The sequence below is a fragment of the Oreochromis niloticus genome, linkage group LG16 (genome assembly GCF_001858045.2).
Source record: "Oreochromis niloticus isolate F11D_XX linkage group LG16, O_niloticus_UMD_NMBU, whole genome shotgun sequence".
Taxonomy (NCBI): domain Eukaryota; kingdom Metazoa; phylum Chordata; class Actinopteri; order Cichliformes; family Cichlidae; genus Oreochromis; species Oreochromis niloticus.
In genome coordinates, this window is record NC_031987.2 from 3809757 (window position 1) to 3827788 (window position 18032).

Below are 18032 nucleotides of genomic sequence, written 5' to 3' on the forward strand. Positions count from 1 at the left end.
TGGGAACTTCCAGGACTTTAGTTTTTCCACAGTGACACACCCAAACACACCCAAACAATTCACATAATTCATATGGAATATATACCAGCTAAACTATAGTAACACAGCTAGTAAAAAGTCATCCTGCTCTGTAGTTTCTTTAGTAAGGTAACATACCAAAATCAAATTGGAGCGGTGCATCTTTGCATTAGCTACGCTACGGGGGCTCCTTCTAGAGTGAGTGAGCAAGGGCAGTGCCCATTTTTCCTTCTTCTCTCACAGCTGAGCTTCAGCATTGGTCCATTACCCCGCCTGTCCTGGCACTCCAACAACAGTACCATAGAGAGCCTGTCAGATGATGGTAGTCACAAAGGTGTTTGCTGTCATGGTGTCAGTAAGATAAGCAATTTAGAATGTCTTTGCTTATTATACATACTTTTCACTCGAATAGTTTTAAGATAAAACAGTAACCTTAAAGTAATGTTAACATGTACACCGGTATATTGGTTAGGTCTTACTTATGCTGTGTAAGTTCATACAAATCAGTGTTCTAATCTCAGGTAGAATTGTGCAGAGTGAAATGCTAATACAGTTTATATTGTTTTTGTTTTGTTTTTTATATATATCGTTAGTCACTGCTTGTTTGTACTCTGCTCTGGATTCCTGCTGCCCACCAGGTTGTAGACTAAATGTTCTTTGAGACCAAACAATTCCAGCGACTGATACCCTCCCACTGGGGTCCTCCCCCGAGAACTACTTACCTGAAAAGGTTTTTCTTCTTCTGTGCCTGTGCACTACCAGCAGAAATGTTAATGTAAGGTACAAGCCAGCTGTTAGCGTGGTTGTTTCATGATCGCAGTGATGTTAGAAAGCAAACATGTGGTTGAAAATAGCCGTTTTGTGCTGGTTTAAGTTACATAAACGAAACATTAAAACTGGCTATTTTCTGCTTAAGTCGTTAAGAATGGAGTGAAAACTAACTTTGTCAGTAGTTTCTCCAATAGACTCTTGGAGGTGAGTCTCCAAACTAACCCATCGTTTTGCAGGCATGTGTAAGTCTATGGACAAGCAGAGCTCCCAGTTCTGTTTAAAGACTCTCTGCAGTTTATGAATTGCACACTCTGAAAATGACCTAGCACACATTTATAACTCTACAGCAAATATCTTTATAAACTTGTTTAAAAGCTTTTTTAAAAATATTTTTTTTATATTGAAGACTTTTCAGTGCAAAGTCTGTAAAGGTCAGTTTTTTGCTTTGTTATATATATGTTTCGTGATTTTTTTCCCTCAGAGGATTTTCTTATAAGTCGTCTTTGGTTAATTATTTCCAAGGTCTTGTGCTAAACATTAACGTAACTTTGCTTTACAGCTCGGAAAAGCTACATTCAATACAACCAAAGTTCTCTGCCACACTTTTCAATTTGTTGAATAATTCTGTTTAACGGCTTTTGTTTTTACAGAGTTGCATGGAGTTTGGTCAGCCCACAACATTAAAAATAATGAGACTGACCTCGCCTTTTCATCTTTAGGACATGAATCTTAAAAATCATCGCATAACCAGAACAGTCACCATTACAGGATTCATTTCTCTACTACTGCAATAATGTCACACACTGCAGCGCTGCCTTTAGGTTTAAAGGTTGGATTTTAGAAAGGGAGACAAAAGATAATATTATGACAAGAGTAGATTTATATCTATCTGGAGAGCGATAGATTTAGATCAGTTTTTTCAAGCAAAAGATTTAGGCTTGGATATCAATTACTGTGCACTCAGGTGATAAAATAATCAGATCTATTTCCCTGAAAAGATGATACTTTTATTAAAAAGCACATTCCAGCATGCATTAGATGGCAAACCAATGAAAAATAAAGCTAATAAATAGTAAGAAAATCATTAATGCTAAGAATTAATGTAGCACCAGTATGATTCTGGGGATTAAGGACTTTTTTTGTCTTGGTAGCCTTCAGCAGTGTGGAGATAAGTTGGTTCATTGCTGTATTTTTGCAAGGATGCATGCTTTTCTTGTGACTGCAGGTGACAGGAGTTAAGTGGGGGGGTTGTTTTTAGAGCTTGTCTTGCTCTTGTCAACACAGCAGCATGTCAGGCTGTTGAAAGTTTGAAGGGGGAGGCTTTTGTCTTTTAATATGCTGTTAATGTAGTCTGGCTGACAGTAGTAGATTGTCTCACTGGGCCAAAGCACTGGGTGGTGTCACTGACGCTTTCTGCCAACACTGCAAGCTGAAAAATTACGGGAGGCATGAAGTGCTGAATGAATTGCTTTTAAGTAATTTCATCCATCAAAAAAAAGCAAGATGCAATGTTATTTTTTATAACAATTGGAGTTTTCTGGTTCTGCCTGCGTTCAAAGCTTTTCGAGCTACTTCTCGATACTGTCAGATAACATTCAAAGACAGACATGAAGAGAACTCGTAGCCTTTTCTTAAAAGCAGTTTATTTTCAATTACAGTGCAGCTAGATATCTGGAGTGAAAGGGGAAGGACTCGAATAAAAGGAGATAAGGGCTTTGAAAATCCTAGCACCTTCCCCAGCTTCTGTACGATCACATGAAAGATCAAACCTTTCATTTGAGACGACAGTAGAAACCTGACTTTACACTGAGCCATATCAGAGGCTGTCATGTTGTCATGGGACCAATTAGAAACCATCATTTCATCCGTGGGGCAATTGCCATGCCATCACCGATACAAAGTGTAACTTGTGTCCTTTTTTGCTACACATTAAGGTTTTTTTGTCATATTTTCTTTGCATTCATACAGCCAGCATCTGCGATGGAAGGCAGGCGCATCGTGCACTTTATAATTTAGAAAACATGAACTAGTCGTGGGATTGTATTCCTCTGAAATATGGACAGGTTTAGACTGAGTGAGGGTTTGTGAAAGGCAGTGATGTAGTTTAGAAACATTCTGAGTAGACTATAGTGACGATGAGCGCAGAGCTTACCAATGCCCTTTAAACTTGTCAGCTCAGTTCATAAACCACATGCAAGGGTGGACAGTACAACATACAGAAAGGTATGAAATGGCTCCTAAATCATATCGAGGCAGCTTAAAGCTATTTAATGTTCTCAGTTGCATAATTCTAAGCTAGTAAATGCAATAGTTCAGGGTGATGGACACGCCTGGTTTGGATGGCACTGGCGTCAAAAATGAAAGCTGACTGACCACCAAATAAAGATGCCAAATACCGAGACTTGAATCTAAAGAGGCACTCGGAGTTCTTGTATGCGCTCTCCACCCTGCTCATGAGGCAGATCTGTGTCCCAAACCCTCGCTCACCATTTGCAGTGAAAGGTCAGGTATATAAGTTACAGCAAAGACTAGAAAAGGCAGGCATTATTTGACGAGTAAAGGATACTGAACATCCCAGTTAATCCCATTCTGCCACTGAGACACAGCACTAAGGTCATGTGTACACAAAGTGCATGCCTACAGTTTCGTGGGCACGTGTTTACCAGAGGTTTGAGCATAATATGATTAAAGGGCGTCATGATGTTGTTGTTTACTTGGAGAGAGTTGCCGACAGAATTCAGCACAATCACAGATTCAGTGTGTTGAATATGCGCCCCGTGTTCTTGTACTGGAGATTTATAAATGCCTACTTGCCCCACACACTCGTTTGTTCTTGTTGTCATGTCCCCTTCTTTTTATGTTTGTCATCCTCAGAGGTATCAGGGGCCCAGGAACAATGCCTACTTCATTGCTTCGATATCAGTAAACCTTTTTCAGTCACATTTGGGTTTGAAGTCTTAATACATGTGTGCCCGATTTTCTTTGATAGGTTTTACATAAAAAGCATAGAGATCCAGTTTCAGACGGTGCATTTTTGTTAATTATTAAGTCAGTTTTCCGTGCAAACAAAATGATTTGGTTAGAAACCTCAAATCATGATGGAAAATCTGCCTACACAAGCCGTCATAGGCAGTTTGTTTTAAATGGGATGAACCCCACGGCCTGCCAAGGGCAGACCTTTCCATCTCCTTCTGTTTTGAAGGAGATAATGATTCTCTTTTACTTGGAATAGGATTGCATTTTCTATCTCCCTCATCCTGCGTTCCTCACTCACCTTTACCTTTCCATCGCCCTGCTCCGCTCCCCCCTCACCCCGCCTCCTCCCATCAGTCGGTCACTGCGGGTACTCCCTCCACGGTGGCGATGCTCTATCGCTCCGTCACAGTGCAAGCGAGGGATGAGAGACAAATCAAAACCACCTTATTTCCCCTTAGTCCCTCTCGCCATGCCAGATTGAATTTGAGGCTTTTCATCTTTCTCATCTTTCTCTTTTCCCCGCCTCCCTTGGCGTCCACTCAGAATTACCTGGAACCGAACCGTCTCACAACTTGATGACACACAATATCTGGCCACACGTTTATGCACGTGAGGCCAGATAGTTGGCAGCCCTCAGCTCAGATTCTTTTGGCTCGTTTTAAATTTTGTACTTCAGTCATGTGCGTTTTAAAAAACGGTCAATACCAAAATCCGTGACACCTTGCCTTTTCCAGTGTCTTGTAAATCCTCATGCATGCAAATGTCCACATTAGTTTTGCAGGCTTTAATGTCCAAAAATGTCTGATCTTTAAAAGAGAAATGTTGAAATCCCATAAGAATGCCTATTTTTATATTCTCCCAGCCTTCTTGGCTCATACTAGATGGAGTTTAAATCCCCTTGGTACTAAATAAGATTTATATAAATCAATTTTTATTTTATAAAACATATTTTTTGGCTACATTCCAGTGGTAAAAACTACTTTGTTGTCTGTCATATTCAAATCATATGCAAAGTGCATAGTTACAGTTGTTACCAAGCCATTTATAATGTTAATTATAGAGTGTATCACACTAGAAAGCATCTGCATTACTTAGGACATGGACACTTATTACAGGTCTGTCCGTTGCACATCCATGAACCGTGTGAAATTCCTCCGCATCCCAACGGTGCACAATTAGATTGAGATCTGGTAGAGGTCAGATGAGTACAGTGAACTCATTGTCATGTTCAGGAAAACAGTTTGAGATCACAGAGATGGTACTCTGTGGTCATAAGGAGATGGGCATGGTCAGCAACAATACCCGGGGGGGCTGTGGCGTTAGAACCAGCAGCTTGAACCAAACGATACAACGCAGGATGGATCCATGCTTCCACATGGGTTGGGCCAAATTACAATCCAAATATCGCAGTCAGAAATCAAGATTCATAAGACCAAAAATGTATTTCCCATCTTCTGTTGTCCAATTTTGATGAGCCCATGTGAAGTGTAGCTTGAGTTTCCTGTTCTTAGATGACAGGAGTGTGCTCTTATACACCACTTGTGAGATGATGTTAGTTATTGTTAGTGTCATCCTCATATATTTTCAGAGCCTCCTCTGTAATTGGTTCTATTGGAAAATCCCAGCAGATCAGCAGTTTCTGAAACACTCCACCAACCACCAAATTCAAAATCACTGAAGTCTCCTTTCTTCCCTAATCTGGTGCCAATCTTGAACTTCAGAAGGTTTCCATGTTTAAATATCTACGTCGGACATGTTTAACAGGTAAACTTAATGAGGTGGTGAGTCAGTACAACACGTGCATTTAGACCTGTGGCTAACTTAGAATCACCTAGTATGCATGGTTTTGGATGAGACCTTGGGTACCATGTTATTTCTGATAAAGTTGATATCTTCAAAACTGGGAAATGTGTAGATATCACTGTAAACAAGAAGAAAAACATAATACAGTGGTCCCCTGCTATATAAAGCAGCTATAATAATTGTACAAAAGATAAGTTGGCTACTTCGCGCATTTCACGTATCGCGGGTTATTTTTGGAACGTAACTACCGCCATAAATGAGGGACCACTGTACATAAATACATTTGGTTTTGGGTTGAACTCCTCCCTTAGGCCAGTAACACATTCACTTTAGGCACATTAACAGATCTACAAATGTTATTTTTGACGACTGTAGTCGAGTCTTACTGTATGAATTATTTTTGTGAAGCTGTCATTACTGAGTAGACGTGAGCACAGACATATTTAGAAGATTTATGACCAGGGTGGTCTGATCTGAAAATCAAAACTGACAGATGCATTAGCATCGCCTGCTAATTAGACTGCACAGCAGTGTGTGTTGGAGGAATACGACTGACAAAGTGAATTGAATGGAATTTGGTTTTGTACTTAGACAAATTGACTCTAATTCATTTACCCACAAATTGCCCAATCCCCAAAATTAAAAGTCTGCAATCATAAAATCATAAAGCATGGTGCGGTGCAGAAGTAAAAACTTGTAACTAACTGGTCTCGCATGTCGATGTGATTCTCACTTGCTACATCAGCATGTGGGGGGCCGTGACACCTGGCTTCTGCTACCTGAGAAAAATGACTCTCATCTCCCTCTTGGTTGGACTTACTCCCACCCATCCTCCCTTCACCCCACCTTTTCATTTTCAATTATGGGTTGGAATATGAATCTTTAATAGGGTGATAATTGTGCTAGCATATTTGCTGTCACCCACCATTAGGCCAGATTAATTAGCCCATTTAGTTTAGCTTAAGAAAGTGTCTAGCTGAGGAATGGGGGCACTGATGGGAGGCGGGCAGAGAGTAGAATCAGCACAATCTGTTCTATATCATAGTGCCATCTTTCTCCTGCTTTCTTTCCGTCTCTTTGTGCTTCTGTGCCTTTTCCCCCCTTTGCCACTTTAACTCTTTTTCTCATCTAGCAAAGTCTGTTAGTCTGTTTCATCAGCCTGCTCCCGTCTGCCCTGCTCTCAGCAATATTTTCTGTCGCTCTATGAGTTTTCAAGTGGTTGGTGGGGAAATTGATGGTGCAGTCAAGTGACACAGTTGAAACTTTCTACAACTATTAATTCTGTAATTACCAGTATAGCCAGTGGTGTATTTTTCTTTCCAGCCAACCTAGTTTTCTAAAAATGACATTTTTGCAGATGAAAAATATGTCAATGAGGCTGAAGTAGTTATGAAACAGATTTATCTGGTTGATAAAATTAAATTCAGTCAGTGATTACTGATTTCCACCTGTCCAAGGTGTTACCTGCTTCTGGAAAGCTGGGATAGGTTTTCTGTTCTGCTCTACTTCTATTCATTTAATACACAGAAACACATTTTATGCTTAAGTAAATGAGCTTCCACTTGAACAAACTGATGCAAATGGGCAGTTTTTATTACGGTCATGGTGATTTTGCTTTGGGGCAAGGCCAAAACCTCTTTTTTGTATGCATGAAAAACCCTGCTAGCACCAATCAGAACACAGAATACATTCACAGAAAAACTGATGAAGATGGCATAGAAAATTGTTTCACGAATGGAGACCAAAAAACATCTAAAAGAATAATAAATGTTAGCTTTACAGCCATTGTGACAGGGAAGCAGCTGAGGTGGTCTTTTGGCATCTGGTCCCTCTGGAGGTTTTTCAGCCACGTTCGACTGCGTGGAGGTTCCAGAGTGGACCTCAAGCCCACAGAAGAGGTTATATATACATCTCATTCTATCACCGTCTGTCACCTATCACCTTCAGGATCCCTCAGGATGAACTGGAAAGTCTTGCCAGGGAGAAGGACGTGTGCTTAGCTTTCACTTCAACCTTTACAGCTTTTTTCTTTTTCATGTGATGTAAAAAGGTGGATTTTGAAAAATCAGATTTATCAACATTAACTGTCCAACATCTCATTTTTTCTTTTGTTTATGGTCTTTTTTATATTTCAAAATTTTAAAACTAAATTATTTAACTGTATTTTATATCTGTGTGTTAAGGTGATGTACACGTGTGATTTACTTAGATATTGTCTGTGCCTGTCGAGTGACTGGATGAAGTTAGCTAGTAGCTAAATATGCAGATTACTGTTCTCAAAAACATTGGTGTCACGGAAGAGACTGAACTGAATTTATGATAACTATGACCAAAAGAAATTTCAATTCAATTCAATTTTATTTATATAGCGCCAAATCACAACAAAAGTCGCCTCAAGGCGCTTTATATTGTACAGTAGATAGCACAATAATAAATACAGAGAAAAACCCAACAATCATATGACCCCCTATGAGCAAGCACTTTGGCGACAGTGGGAAGGAAAAACTCCCTTTTAACAGGAAGAAACCTCCGGCAGAACCAGGCTCAGGGAGGGGCGGCCATCTGCTGCGACCGGTTGGGGTGAAAGAAGGAAAACAGGATGAAAGACATGCTGTGGAAGAGAGACAGAGATTAATAGCAGATATGATTCGATGCAGAGAGGTCTATTAACACATAGTGAGTGAGAAAGGTGACTGGAAGGGAAAAACTCAATGCATCATGGGAATCCCCGGCAGCCTACGTCTATTGCAGCATAACTAAGGGAGGATTCAGGGTCACCTGGTCCAGCCCTAACTATATGCTTTAGCAAAAAGGAAAGTTTTAAGCCTAATCTTGAAAGTAGAGATAGTGTCTGTCTCCCGAATCCAAACTGGAAGCTGGTTCCACAGAAGAGGGGCCTGAAAACTGAAGGCTCTGCCTCCCATTCTACTTTTAAATACTCTAGGAACAACAAGTAGGCCTGCAGTGCAAGAGCGAAGTGCTCTAATAGGGTGATATGGTACTACAAGGTCATTAAGATAAGATGGGGCCTGATTATTTAAGACCTTGTATGTGAGGAGCAGGATTTTGAAATCAATTCTGGATTTAAAAGGAAGCCAATGAAGGGAAGCCAAAACAGGAGAAATATGCTCTCTCTTTCTAGTCCCTGTCAGGACTCTTGCTGCAGCATTTTGGATTAGCTGAAGGCTTCTCAGCGAGTTTTTAGGACTTCCTGATAATAGTGAATTACAGTAGTCCAGCCTGGAAGTAATAAATGCATGAACTAGTTTTTCAGCATCACTCTGAGACAGGATATTTCTAATTTTAGAGATGTTGCGCAAATGGAAGAAAGCAGTCTTACATATTTGTTTAATATGTGCATTGAAGGACATGTCCTGGTCAAAAATGACTCCAAGGTTTCTCACAGTGTTAGTGGAGGCCAAGGTAATGCCATCCAGAGTAAGAATCTGCTTAGATACCATATTTCTAAGATTTTCAGGGCCGAGTACAATAACCTCAGTTTTATCTGAATTAAGAAGCAGAAAGTTAGCGGCCATCCAGGTCTTTATGTCTTTAAGACATTCCTGCAGTTTAACTAATTGGTGTGTGTTACCTGGCTTCATGGATAGATAGAGCTGCGTGTCATCTGCATAGCAGTGAAAATTTATGCTATGTCTTCTAATGATGTTGCCTAGGGGAAGCATGTATAATGTAAATAGAATTGGTCCTAGCACTGAACCCTGTGGAACACCATAATTGACCTTAGTGTCTGAAGAGGACTCTCCATTTACATGTACAAACTGGAGTCTATTAGATAGATATGATACAAACCACTGCAGTGCAGTACCTGTAATACCTACAGCATGTTCTAATCGCTCTAATAGGATATTATGGTCAACAGTATCAAACGCAGCACTGAGGTCTAGCAGGACAAGCACAGAGATGAGTCCACTGTCAGAGGCCATAAGAAGATCATTTGTAACCTTCACTAAAGCTGTTTCTGTGCTGTGATGAGCTCTGAAACCTGACTGAAACTCTTCAAATAAGCCATTCCTCTGCAGATGATCTGTTAGCTGTTTGACAACTACTCTTTCAAGGATTTTTGATATGAAAGGAAGGTTGGAGATTGGCCTATAATTAGCTAAGACAGCTGGGTCTAGAGATGGCTTTTTAAGTAAAGGTTTAACTACAGCCAGCTTGAAGGCCTGTGGTACATAGCCGATTATTAGAGATAGGTTGATCATATTTAAGATCGAAGAATTAATTAATGGCAGGACTTCTTTGAGCAGTTTTGTAGGAATGGGGTCTAAAAGACACGTTGATGGTTTGGAGGAATTAATTATTGAAGTTAACTCAGAAAGATCAATTGGAGAAAAAGAGTCTAACTTAACATCGATGGTACTAAGAGTAGCTGTAGATAATATTACATCTGTGGGATGATTATTGGTAATTTTTTCTCTAATGATAAAAATTTTATTTGTGAAGAAGTTCATGAAGTCATTACTAGTTAACGTTAAAGGGATGGTTGGCTCAGTAGAGCTCTGACTTTTTGTCAGCCTGGCTACAGTGCTGAAGAGAAACCTGGGGTTGTTCTTATTTTCTTCAATCAGTGATGAATAGTAAGATGTTCTGGCTTTGCGGAGGGCTTTCTTATAAAGCAGCAAACTATTTCTGCATGATTCTGCGGAACTTGCAAGAAACTATGTTGAGAAAACATGAAACATGACCTGAACAGAATCACGAAATACCTGAAACCTGACGTGACGTGAAGGGAGGACAACAGACGCACCGACCCTGAACAGAGGAAGACAGAGGACTTAAATACACAGAGGGGTAAAGAGGGAAGTGGAAACACCTGCGGAAACACAGCTGACACAAATGAACATGACGCTACAGGGGAAGTCAAACTAAACACACTGAACATGGAAACACTAGACCCTTCAAAATAACACGGGAAACATGGAGAGACAAAGACACAACAACACGAGCTTGACAATGGAACATGGAACATGTAGACATAAAACACATGACAGACTGGAGAGGCATGAAACGCAAGGAGAGGTAAATGGAAACAGATAAGGGAGACGAAGGCACGGGCATAACGAGACAGACTTCACAGAAGACAGGAAAAGACTCATAAACATGGAGACCTAGAAGAAGCATAAACCAGACTAAGACTCAACTAAGACACACTAAATAATAATACTGAAACTTAACATTATCTCATAACTAATCAAAAACACAAAATAACTCAACTACAACCTTAGCTAAGAACAACACAGACCCAGCCCCTGACAGCTGGTCCTTTGGTGGGTTTAATCTCCTCACTTTCTGCATGAAGAGAGGTGACGTAGTTCCAAATGTCTGCTTATTGTTGGTCCACACATTGATTTCTCTGGGTGGAATCAGACACTCGTGAATCACTGCAAACTGAAAACTAGTGAAAATTGTTTAAAAGAAAAAGGCGACCATATAACCGTATAAGCCAACATTTCAGTTGCATGCAACCATTTGATTCTATGTTAGCGTGAAAGTAATGCTTAACGGAGCTTTAATCGCACTCTCCACCTTGGGATAAGTTGTGGGTGTATATGTGGCAGCAGAGTGACTTGGCCATGTCACTAGCTGTATATCTCTCAGCAGGCAGTAGGAAATGAGGTCTAATCGGAGGGATATTAAAGTCACAATAGACTGCTCCTGCTATTAAGGCCTGTCAGCCCTGGCCTCCTCTCTCACCTTGATGTCGCTCAGTCTCTGAATATTTATATGTCTACATGAGGGGCTACTTACACAGTGAAATGTGTGCACGGTTCTCTGTGTGCGTGTGCGTTTGGTGAAGCATCAAGCTAGAAATTTATCATGGCCGTAGCTGCCCGAGCTCTTTGAATATGTTTACGTGTGTCATCCTGTCTGTGCTCATGCAGTCCACCTTCCTGTCCTCCAATCTCCCAGGTGCAGCGGGTGCGAGGCTGCTCTCGGGTCAGAGCAAACCCGTGGCCATGGATGTGGATGAGGAAGAGAATATGAGTGAGTCGGCTCAGATTTTTCTCATTTGTCCGTCTGTCTGTCCGTGTTCCTGTCTGTGCGGTACATTTAAATGTCTGCTTGTACTTTTGTTTCCCTTCTTTCTGTCCGCCTGCGTGTCTTCCCTTTTACGTCCCTCTGTCTTCCTCTGCTGTGTAATCAGTGTGGACACAGTTTGGTTGCTTACATAGCGAGTGTTTTTTCTAGCATCTAGTCCACATTTTTAAAGCAAATCATCTGACATGCTAGGACAAACCAAAACTGATGAAAATTAAAACTGATTTTTTTTTCAAAGTGCTGTTCGTACTCGTGTTGTGAATTATCCTCACCGAGGCAGAAAGCAACACGTTCACGCGCAAATAAATATCGCTAATGCCGCTGAAACTTTTTAGAGGACAGCTAATCATTAAATCTGAGGTGCTCCAGGCCACATTTCAGATTCTCTCTACTCCGTCTCTCGCTTTAGAAAATCCTTTCCGCTCCAGTTTATTGAACTTTAATTAGACACTTTGGTTTGAACTTGGCAGCCGAGGCTCAGAAAGCACGGAGACACTTGACAGAGTTCGTTTCCACACACCTACAATCATTTTGAGCTCATATTCAAAGGTACCTGCCATCCCTGTAGAGCCCTAACTTCCCATTCTAATGAACAGTGGTGTCATACTTGCTGTTTCTGCCCTGCAAAGAAGTATGTTATGTTGTTCCATTAAGTCAAATAAGCAGTTGCAAAACAGTCTTTGTTGTCTCCCACAGCCTCTGAAGCCCCTTTCTTACATTTTTACTGCCAGTCAAAAGATGGATTTGAAGATAAAACGGCCCGAGCTCACACAGCCTGTTTCTTTAATACCGAGGGAACACCAGAGGAAAGCATGAAAGAATTCCTAGCTTTTATGTGACAACCTTAGCAGCTCTCGAAATTCTTTAATCACATGAATCATCCCAAATCAAAACCTCAACAAACAAGTTACTCTTCGAGTGAAACTGCAGTAAAAAACTGCAGTATTTGGTTCACGCAGCCCTCGCTGAGGATTTCAGCTCTGAAAGAATCGAGCATATGGGATTCTGTTTTTTTCTTTGTGTAACTAATGGATGCTGATTACACAAACGCTGGCATGATAATGATCACAACTGCATGTGTGCGCCATATTTCAGCGCATGGCATCATGGCTGTTGCTCCATCGCTTCTTGAGTGTTAGTGTACATCTATCCTGAAAAGTTATACTATAAATTGAATAGAATGAATACAGTGAATTGTATGTATTCAATAAATAATTTCAGAGTGGGGGAAAGGAAGCTCTAGATTTTTCTATGTGCCACTTGTATGTGTGCAGCATGCCAGACTCTTCATTTCGGGTTTTTTATTTTTTAGTAGCTTTTTGGTCCATTTATACCATGAAACACAGCTAACGAGACCAGTTTTATTACTATAAAATGTTTGCATTTGTATCTTTTATGCAATTATTTTCATTGAAAACATCAGATTTTGCAAAGAAATTGCAAAGAAACTAAATAAGCCAAGCACTGCATGCTGTACATTTTAAAATGTATTTAGTTTATATTATGTCCTGGTTGCTAAACCACTCGGCTAACGCAGCGGTATCTGTGGTGGTTAAAGATCAGCAGCACAGGCCGTGCCTCACATCTCCATTCTGATAGGTTATAGTTTTTTTTGGCTACTGCTGTGCACAGTTGCCCACCTCCTTTAATTTGCCAAACATGAAGATCAGTTTGCAGAATGCATGAACAAACCAACAATATTGCATGTTTTCAGCTCATAAAATGAGGGATGTGCATTTTGTGTTCATGATCTTAGGAATATTTATTTATATTAATTTTTGGCCTTGAGACATGTCAGTCGCAGTATGCAGATGGTACCGGCATGTCATTTTGCAACCTAAAACACTGTGTTCTCTGACAAGCTCCATGGGGGGGATCTCAGAGGCGCAGGGTCTTATGAATGGCACCTCATTAGAAGCAGTTTTTCAATTCAGATTGTCCTCATTTTAAATATGACAGTGATTCTTTAAAAAAAAAAAAAAACTCATCTAAAAGGAATAAAGTGCATTTTAACCTCCCACCGTGTCACCAGTCAAGAATTTAGGATCCTGCAGTAGGTGGAGTCTTCTCCTTCTGCCTCTTTGATGTACTCTCCTGTTTGCCTGGTCCTCAGCTCCTCCCCCTGCACTACTCCCCCTGCACTCCCTCAACCCAACCTACTATCCCACTCATGCACACTGCGGCCTCTCTTTCTCCTGAGTACCGCAAGGAGTAACCTATCAAGCCTTTGCTGAAGGATGTTATAAATGAAAATTTTTGCCAATATTCCATCCACTTTGTTAACTGGATTCAGTGATATGTGTTCCCCAGAACGGTATATCTCACTGCTGTGGTTTAAAACTGAACACTGGAAGCATTTGTGGTTTTTCTATGTGAATTCAGTCTATTAAAAATTAATAGGAAAAAGGTCTGTGGGCGTGTGAGTGTGTTTCTGTTGAGTATCGATACGTGTGCTTGTATGTGTGTCTTTATGTTTGAGACCTGCAACACTGTGAAACCAGAAAAATAGATCCTTTTTCTTAGTGTAACATTCTTAAACTTTAATTGTGAAAAAAGTAACATTTTGATTTCCAATTTAAAGACTCCTTGATCAAAAAAATAAATAAAATGAAGCAATACTTTTATTCAGAAATTTGGCAAAGATACAGTTTTGAGCATTTTTCAAGGTCAAAACATGTACCGCTGTTCTGCTATTTGTAGTTATATCATAGGTATGTCTTAATTTTTTTGGAGGTAGTTAAAAATTCAGCCCTTCTTGCAACTTGACACAGGAACACAAATCATTGGTTCAGTTCCAAAGAGTGATAAAGGAATCTATAAATTTTGCATTTACAAGATCCTGCAACGAAGGCGTTGTAAGTTACTCTTTCTGGGCACCGCAGGTTCAAGCAGCACCGACGTAAAGGAAAACCGAAACCTGGACAACGTGTCCTGCAAAGACGGGGTGGGAGTGGCTGAACAGCTCCCCAATGGCAGTGGCCTGGGCAGTCGAAAGCGACCGCTAGAAGAGGGAAACAATGGCCACACGCATTCCAAGTTCCGGGCTAAGAAGCGCAAGAAAACACCGGGCCCGGTCCTGCCCAAGAACGCCCTGATGCAGCTGAATGAAATCAAACCAGGTCTACAGTACAAACTGCTGTCTCAGACAGGCCCGGTGCATGCGCCAGTGTTTGTCATGACCGTGGAGGTCAATGGACAGATGTTTGAAGGCATGGGCCCAACAAAGAAGAAGGCTAAGCTAAACGCAGCTGAGAAAGCGCTGCGTTCCTTCGTCCAGTTCCCCAATGCTTCAGAGGCGCATCTGGCCATGGGCCGAACGCTGACAGTGAACACAGACTTTACATCTGATCAAGCTGACTTCCCCGACATGCTCTTCAACGGCTTTGAGACGCCAGCCGCGCCGGAAGAATCCTTCTATCTGGGCTCCAACGGTAGCAGCTCCCTAAATTCACTAGGGGAGTATCCACTGCCCACACCACCTGGCAGTACCCTTGTCCAGCCCCCATTGCCCCCTCCATCTGCATTCAGCTCGCCCTCCAGTGGCAAAAACCCAGTCATGATCCTCAATGAGCTTAGGCCGGGTCTCAAATATGACTTTGTCTCAGAGAGCGGTGAGAGTCACGCCAAGAATTTTGTGATGTCAGTAACAGTGGATTCACAGACATTTGAAGGATCAGGGCGCAACAAGAAGCTGGCTAAAGCCCGGGCAGCGCAAGCCGCCCTGTCTGCACTGTTCAACATGCAGCTAGACCAGACACCATCTCGGCAACCCATACCAAGAGAGGGATTGCAGCTTCACCTACCCCAGGTAAGAAGTTTCTTTTTTGCATTCAAACAGCCAAAGAAACACATCATCTAAGGATTTTCTGATTGCATCATGCCTTTAGGCTCTTCATTATACATTTATATCTGCAACAGACTTGTTATTAATACCCTTATTATTAAAAAAACATGTGTGCATTATCATATCTCATCATAAAAATATCAGATGCACCAGTGGGTATCAGTTAAGCAGGACTGTTTTATAATGCATAAGGATAAACAATAGACTTGTGCTTCCTCACGTACTGTTCCATTAAATGCTTACATAGGTCATGTGTTACATTGTGGGGTGATCAATATGAAGTCTTGATTTTGAGCAATTGCAGATAAGAACATGTTTATTGCTGGAAGAATTCAGAAAATTATGCACTGTTTTTAATTCCAGGGAGCGATAGCTGATCCTAGATCTTTTTCCATTTCATTACTTGCCTTTGAGGGAATCCAGTTCCATATCAGGCCAAATTTGTCTTCGTTAAGTCAGTTATGGTCAATCATACGTAGCTTTAAAACGCTAATTAAAATTGCAGAAGTAGGAAAGACATAAGTTTAATCACTTAATCAAAACTGAGATTGGTTTTGTAAGCAGATGGAGGTGTAAAGTTTCAAAAAATCAGCTTTTCTTCCAACACTACATATTGGCCAAAGATCGTTGAATTAAAGGCTGTTAATAAAATAAGTTGACTAGTGAACTCATTCCACTGTAGCTTGTTGAGTTCGAATCGATCCACCTGTCAAGCTCTTGTTGTTCTGCGAGGTTATCGTTAAAATCTCATTCACACCAGGTTAGCAGAGACTAAAGGAAGGCGGTACCTTTAGATGCCGCTGTAGAGGCGAGTGGCAGTGTGTGAAGAGAGATAACACAGGCAGCAAAGCTAATCAGCACGACACACTGTCAACAGTCCCCTCCCCAAAGCCTCCTCCCTTTTCTTTACTCGCGCTCACCACATGTCAACTGTTTCGTTCAGCAAGCAGCCCGTTTTAACGATAGCGCCCCCACTAATCGCTCTATTAATTCTCTGTCGCTTGATATTTAATTTCTGCAGCCTGTTTCCATCTGCCATGGTATAATGGGTCATCTGCCGCTGCATAGAAACTCCAACCAAACCAAAAAAAATAATGATAATTACATTTTTTTTTAGAAATGATTCAGTATGCAACAAAGAAAATATTAGACAGTAGCTTATTACCAAACCATTCTGGACATGTTTTGGTGAAACGCGGCGGAAAGTTGTGTATTTTTTACACCCCTAGAGAATAAAAGTCATAGATGACCTTGGCGTTCGGAAAAAGTCAAATGGTCTGGCTATGAGCGGGCGACTCTGAAGTAGCAGGGAAGTAAAATTGGGACTAATTTTCTTAATTTGCGATCACCCAGCCGTCATCTCTCCTCATGCTTGTTGTCATTTTCAATCACATTAGCGATGAATAAAGAGCAGCTAGGGGAGCCGAGTCCATGAACAGAAGACGTGTGAAGTTCTCACATAACTTGGACTCGATTTTTAAACCTTTGTGGGGTGTCACCGAGCATCTGTTGCTCAGGTTTGCTTGTTTGCTTTGCTCTTCTTTTTTTTTGCCGTGTGATTCACTGTCACGAGGGAGATGGTGAATTATAGCTGTCAGACAGAACTCAAACAGCGTTGCTTGAAAGATGGTTAGGTATACCTCAGGGGGTCAGCCTAGTTTCACTTGTTGCTGTTTCAACACTCCGAGTGCTGTTTGAAGCCGAAGCTAACACTGTGACAGGTACACAGTGCTCTAGGGGAGGATAACATCAGACATGCTTTGTAAGCTGACATATCTGACACAAGCTCATGTTTGTGTGTCTGCATGTGTGCATGGCTTCCTGTTGTTCTGTCTGCCTTTGTGTGTGTGTGTGTGTGTGTGTGTGTGTGTGTGTGTGTGTGTGTGTGTGTGTGTGTGTGTAATTCCAGGTTCTGGCTGATGCGGTCTCTCGCCTGGTTGTGGATAAGTTCAGTGAGCTGACAGACAACTTTACGTCCCCGCATGCACGGCGAAAAGTCCTAGCAGGCGTCGTCATGACAACAGGTAAGAGTGGAGGAAGAGATTATTGGCACGTTTGTGCACAGCAAAGGCTGTTTCAAAGTATCATCAGAGGGAATTTTGCGGTTATAAGCCCAGAAAAAGCAGCTGACAACAAATACAGCTGAAGGCATATTTACTGTATGCTGGATGCTCACAGTAAACACGTTTTTAAAAAATCGCTGTGAGCCAAAAGGTTCAGGCTTCTAAGTGCTCTAAATGCTCGCTTACAGTCTCACTTAGAGCCGATATCCCTAATATGGTCATCTCAAACACCAACCTCAGGCTGTGAGAACAGAAACTCCACCCGCCTGCTGTTTAAAAGCTATATTTACAGATGAAAGTTAGCTTAAAGAGAAGAGGGCGGAGTCAATATACCTTCTTTCAGACCAGGATGAATAGAGGAGCTGCAAAAATGCCATGGAAATATGAAAAGGCAGTATTTCGAACAGTGATTCATATGAAGCTGCTCTATTAGAGTAAAAGAATAATAGTGTAGCGTGGTAGGTCCTGGTTAAGAATTCATATTTGTATAGCCTAAT

At 41.2% G+C, this 18032-nt stretch overlaps 1 protein-coding gene across 2 annotated transcripts in view; it reads left to right on the plus strand.

Moving 5' to 3' along the window:
• adarb1b (adenosine deaminase RNA specific B1b) overlaps positions 1-18032 on the plus strand; it is a 122307-nt gene that overhangs the window by 87949 nt on the left and 16326 nt on the right. For both annotated transcript variants that reach the window (XM_005450432.4, XM_003443238.5), the window contains 3 exons: positions 11500-11574; positions 14511-15436; positions 17382-17496. In XM_005450432.4, coding sequence (XP_005450489.1) covers positions 11547-11574; positions 14511-15436; positions 17382-17496 — 1069 coding nt within the window. In that variant the 5' untranslated portion in view covers positions 11500-11546. The remainder of the gene's footprint in view (positions 1-11499; positions 11575-14510; positions 15437-17381; positions 17497-18032) is intronic.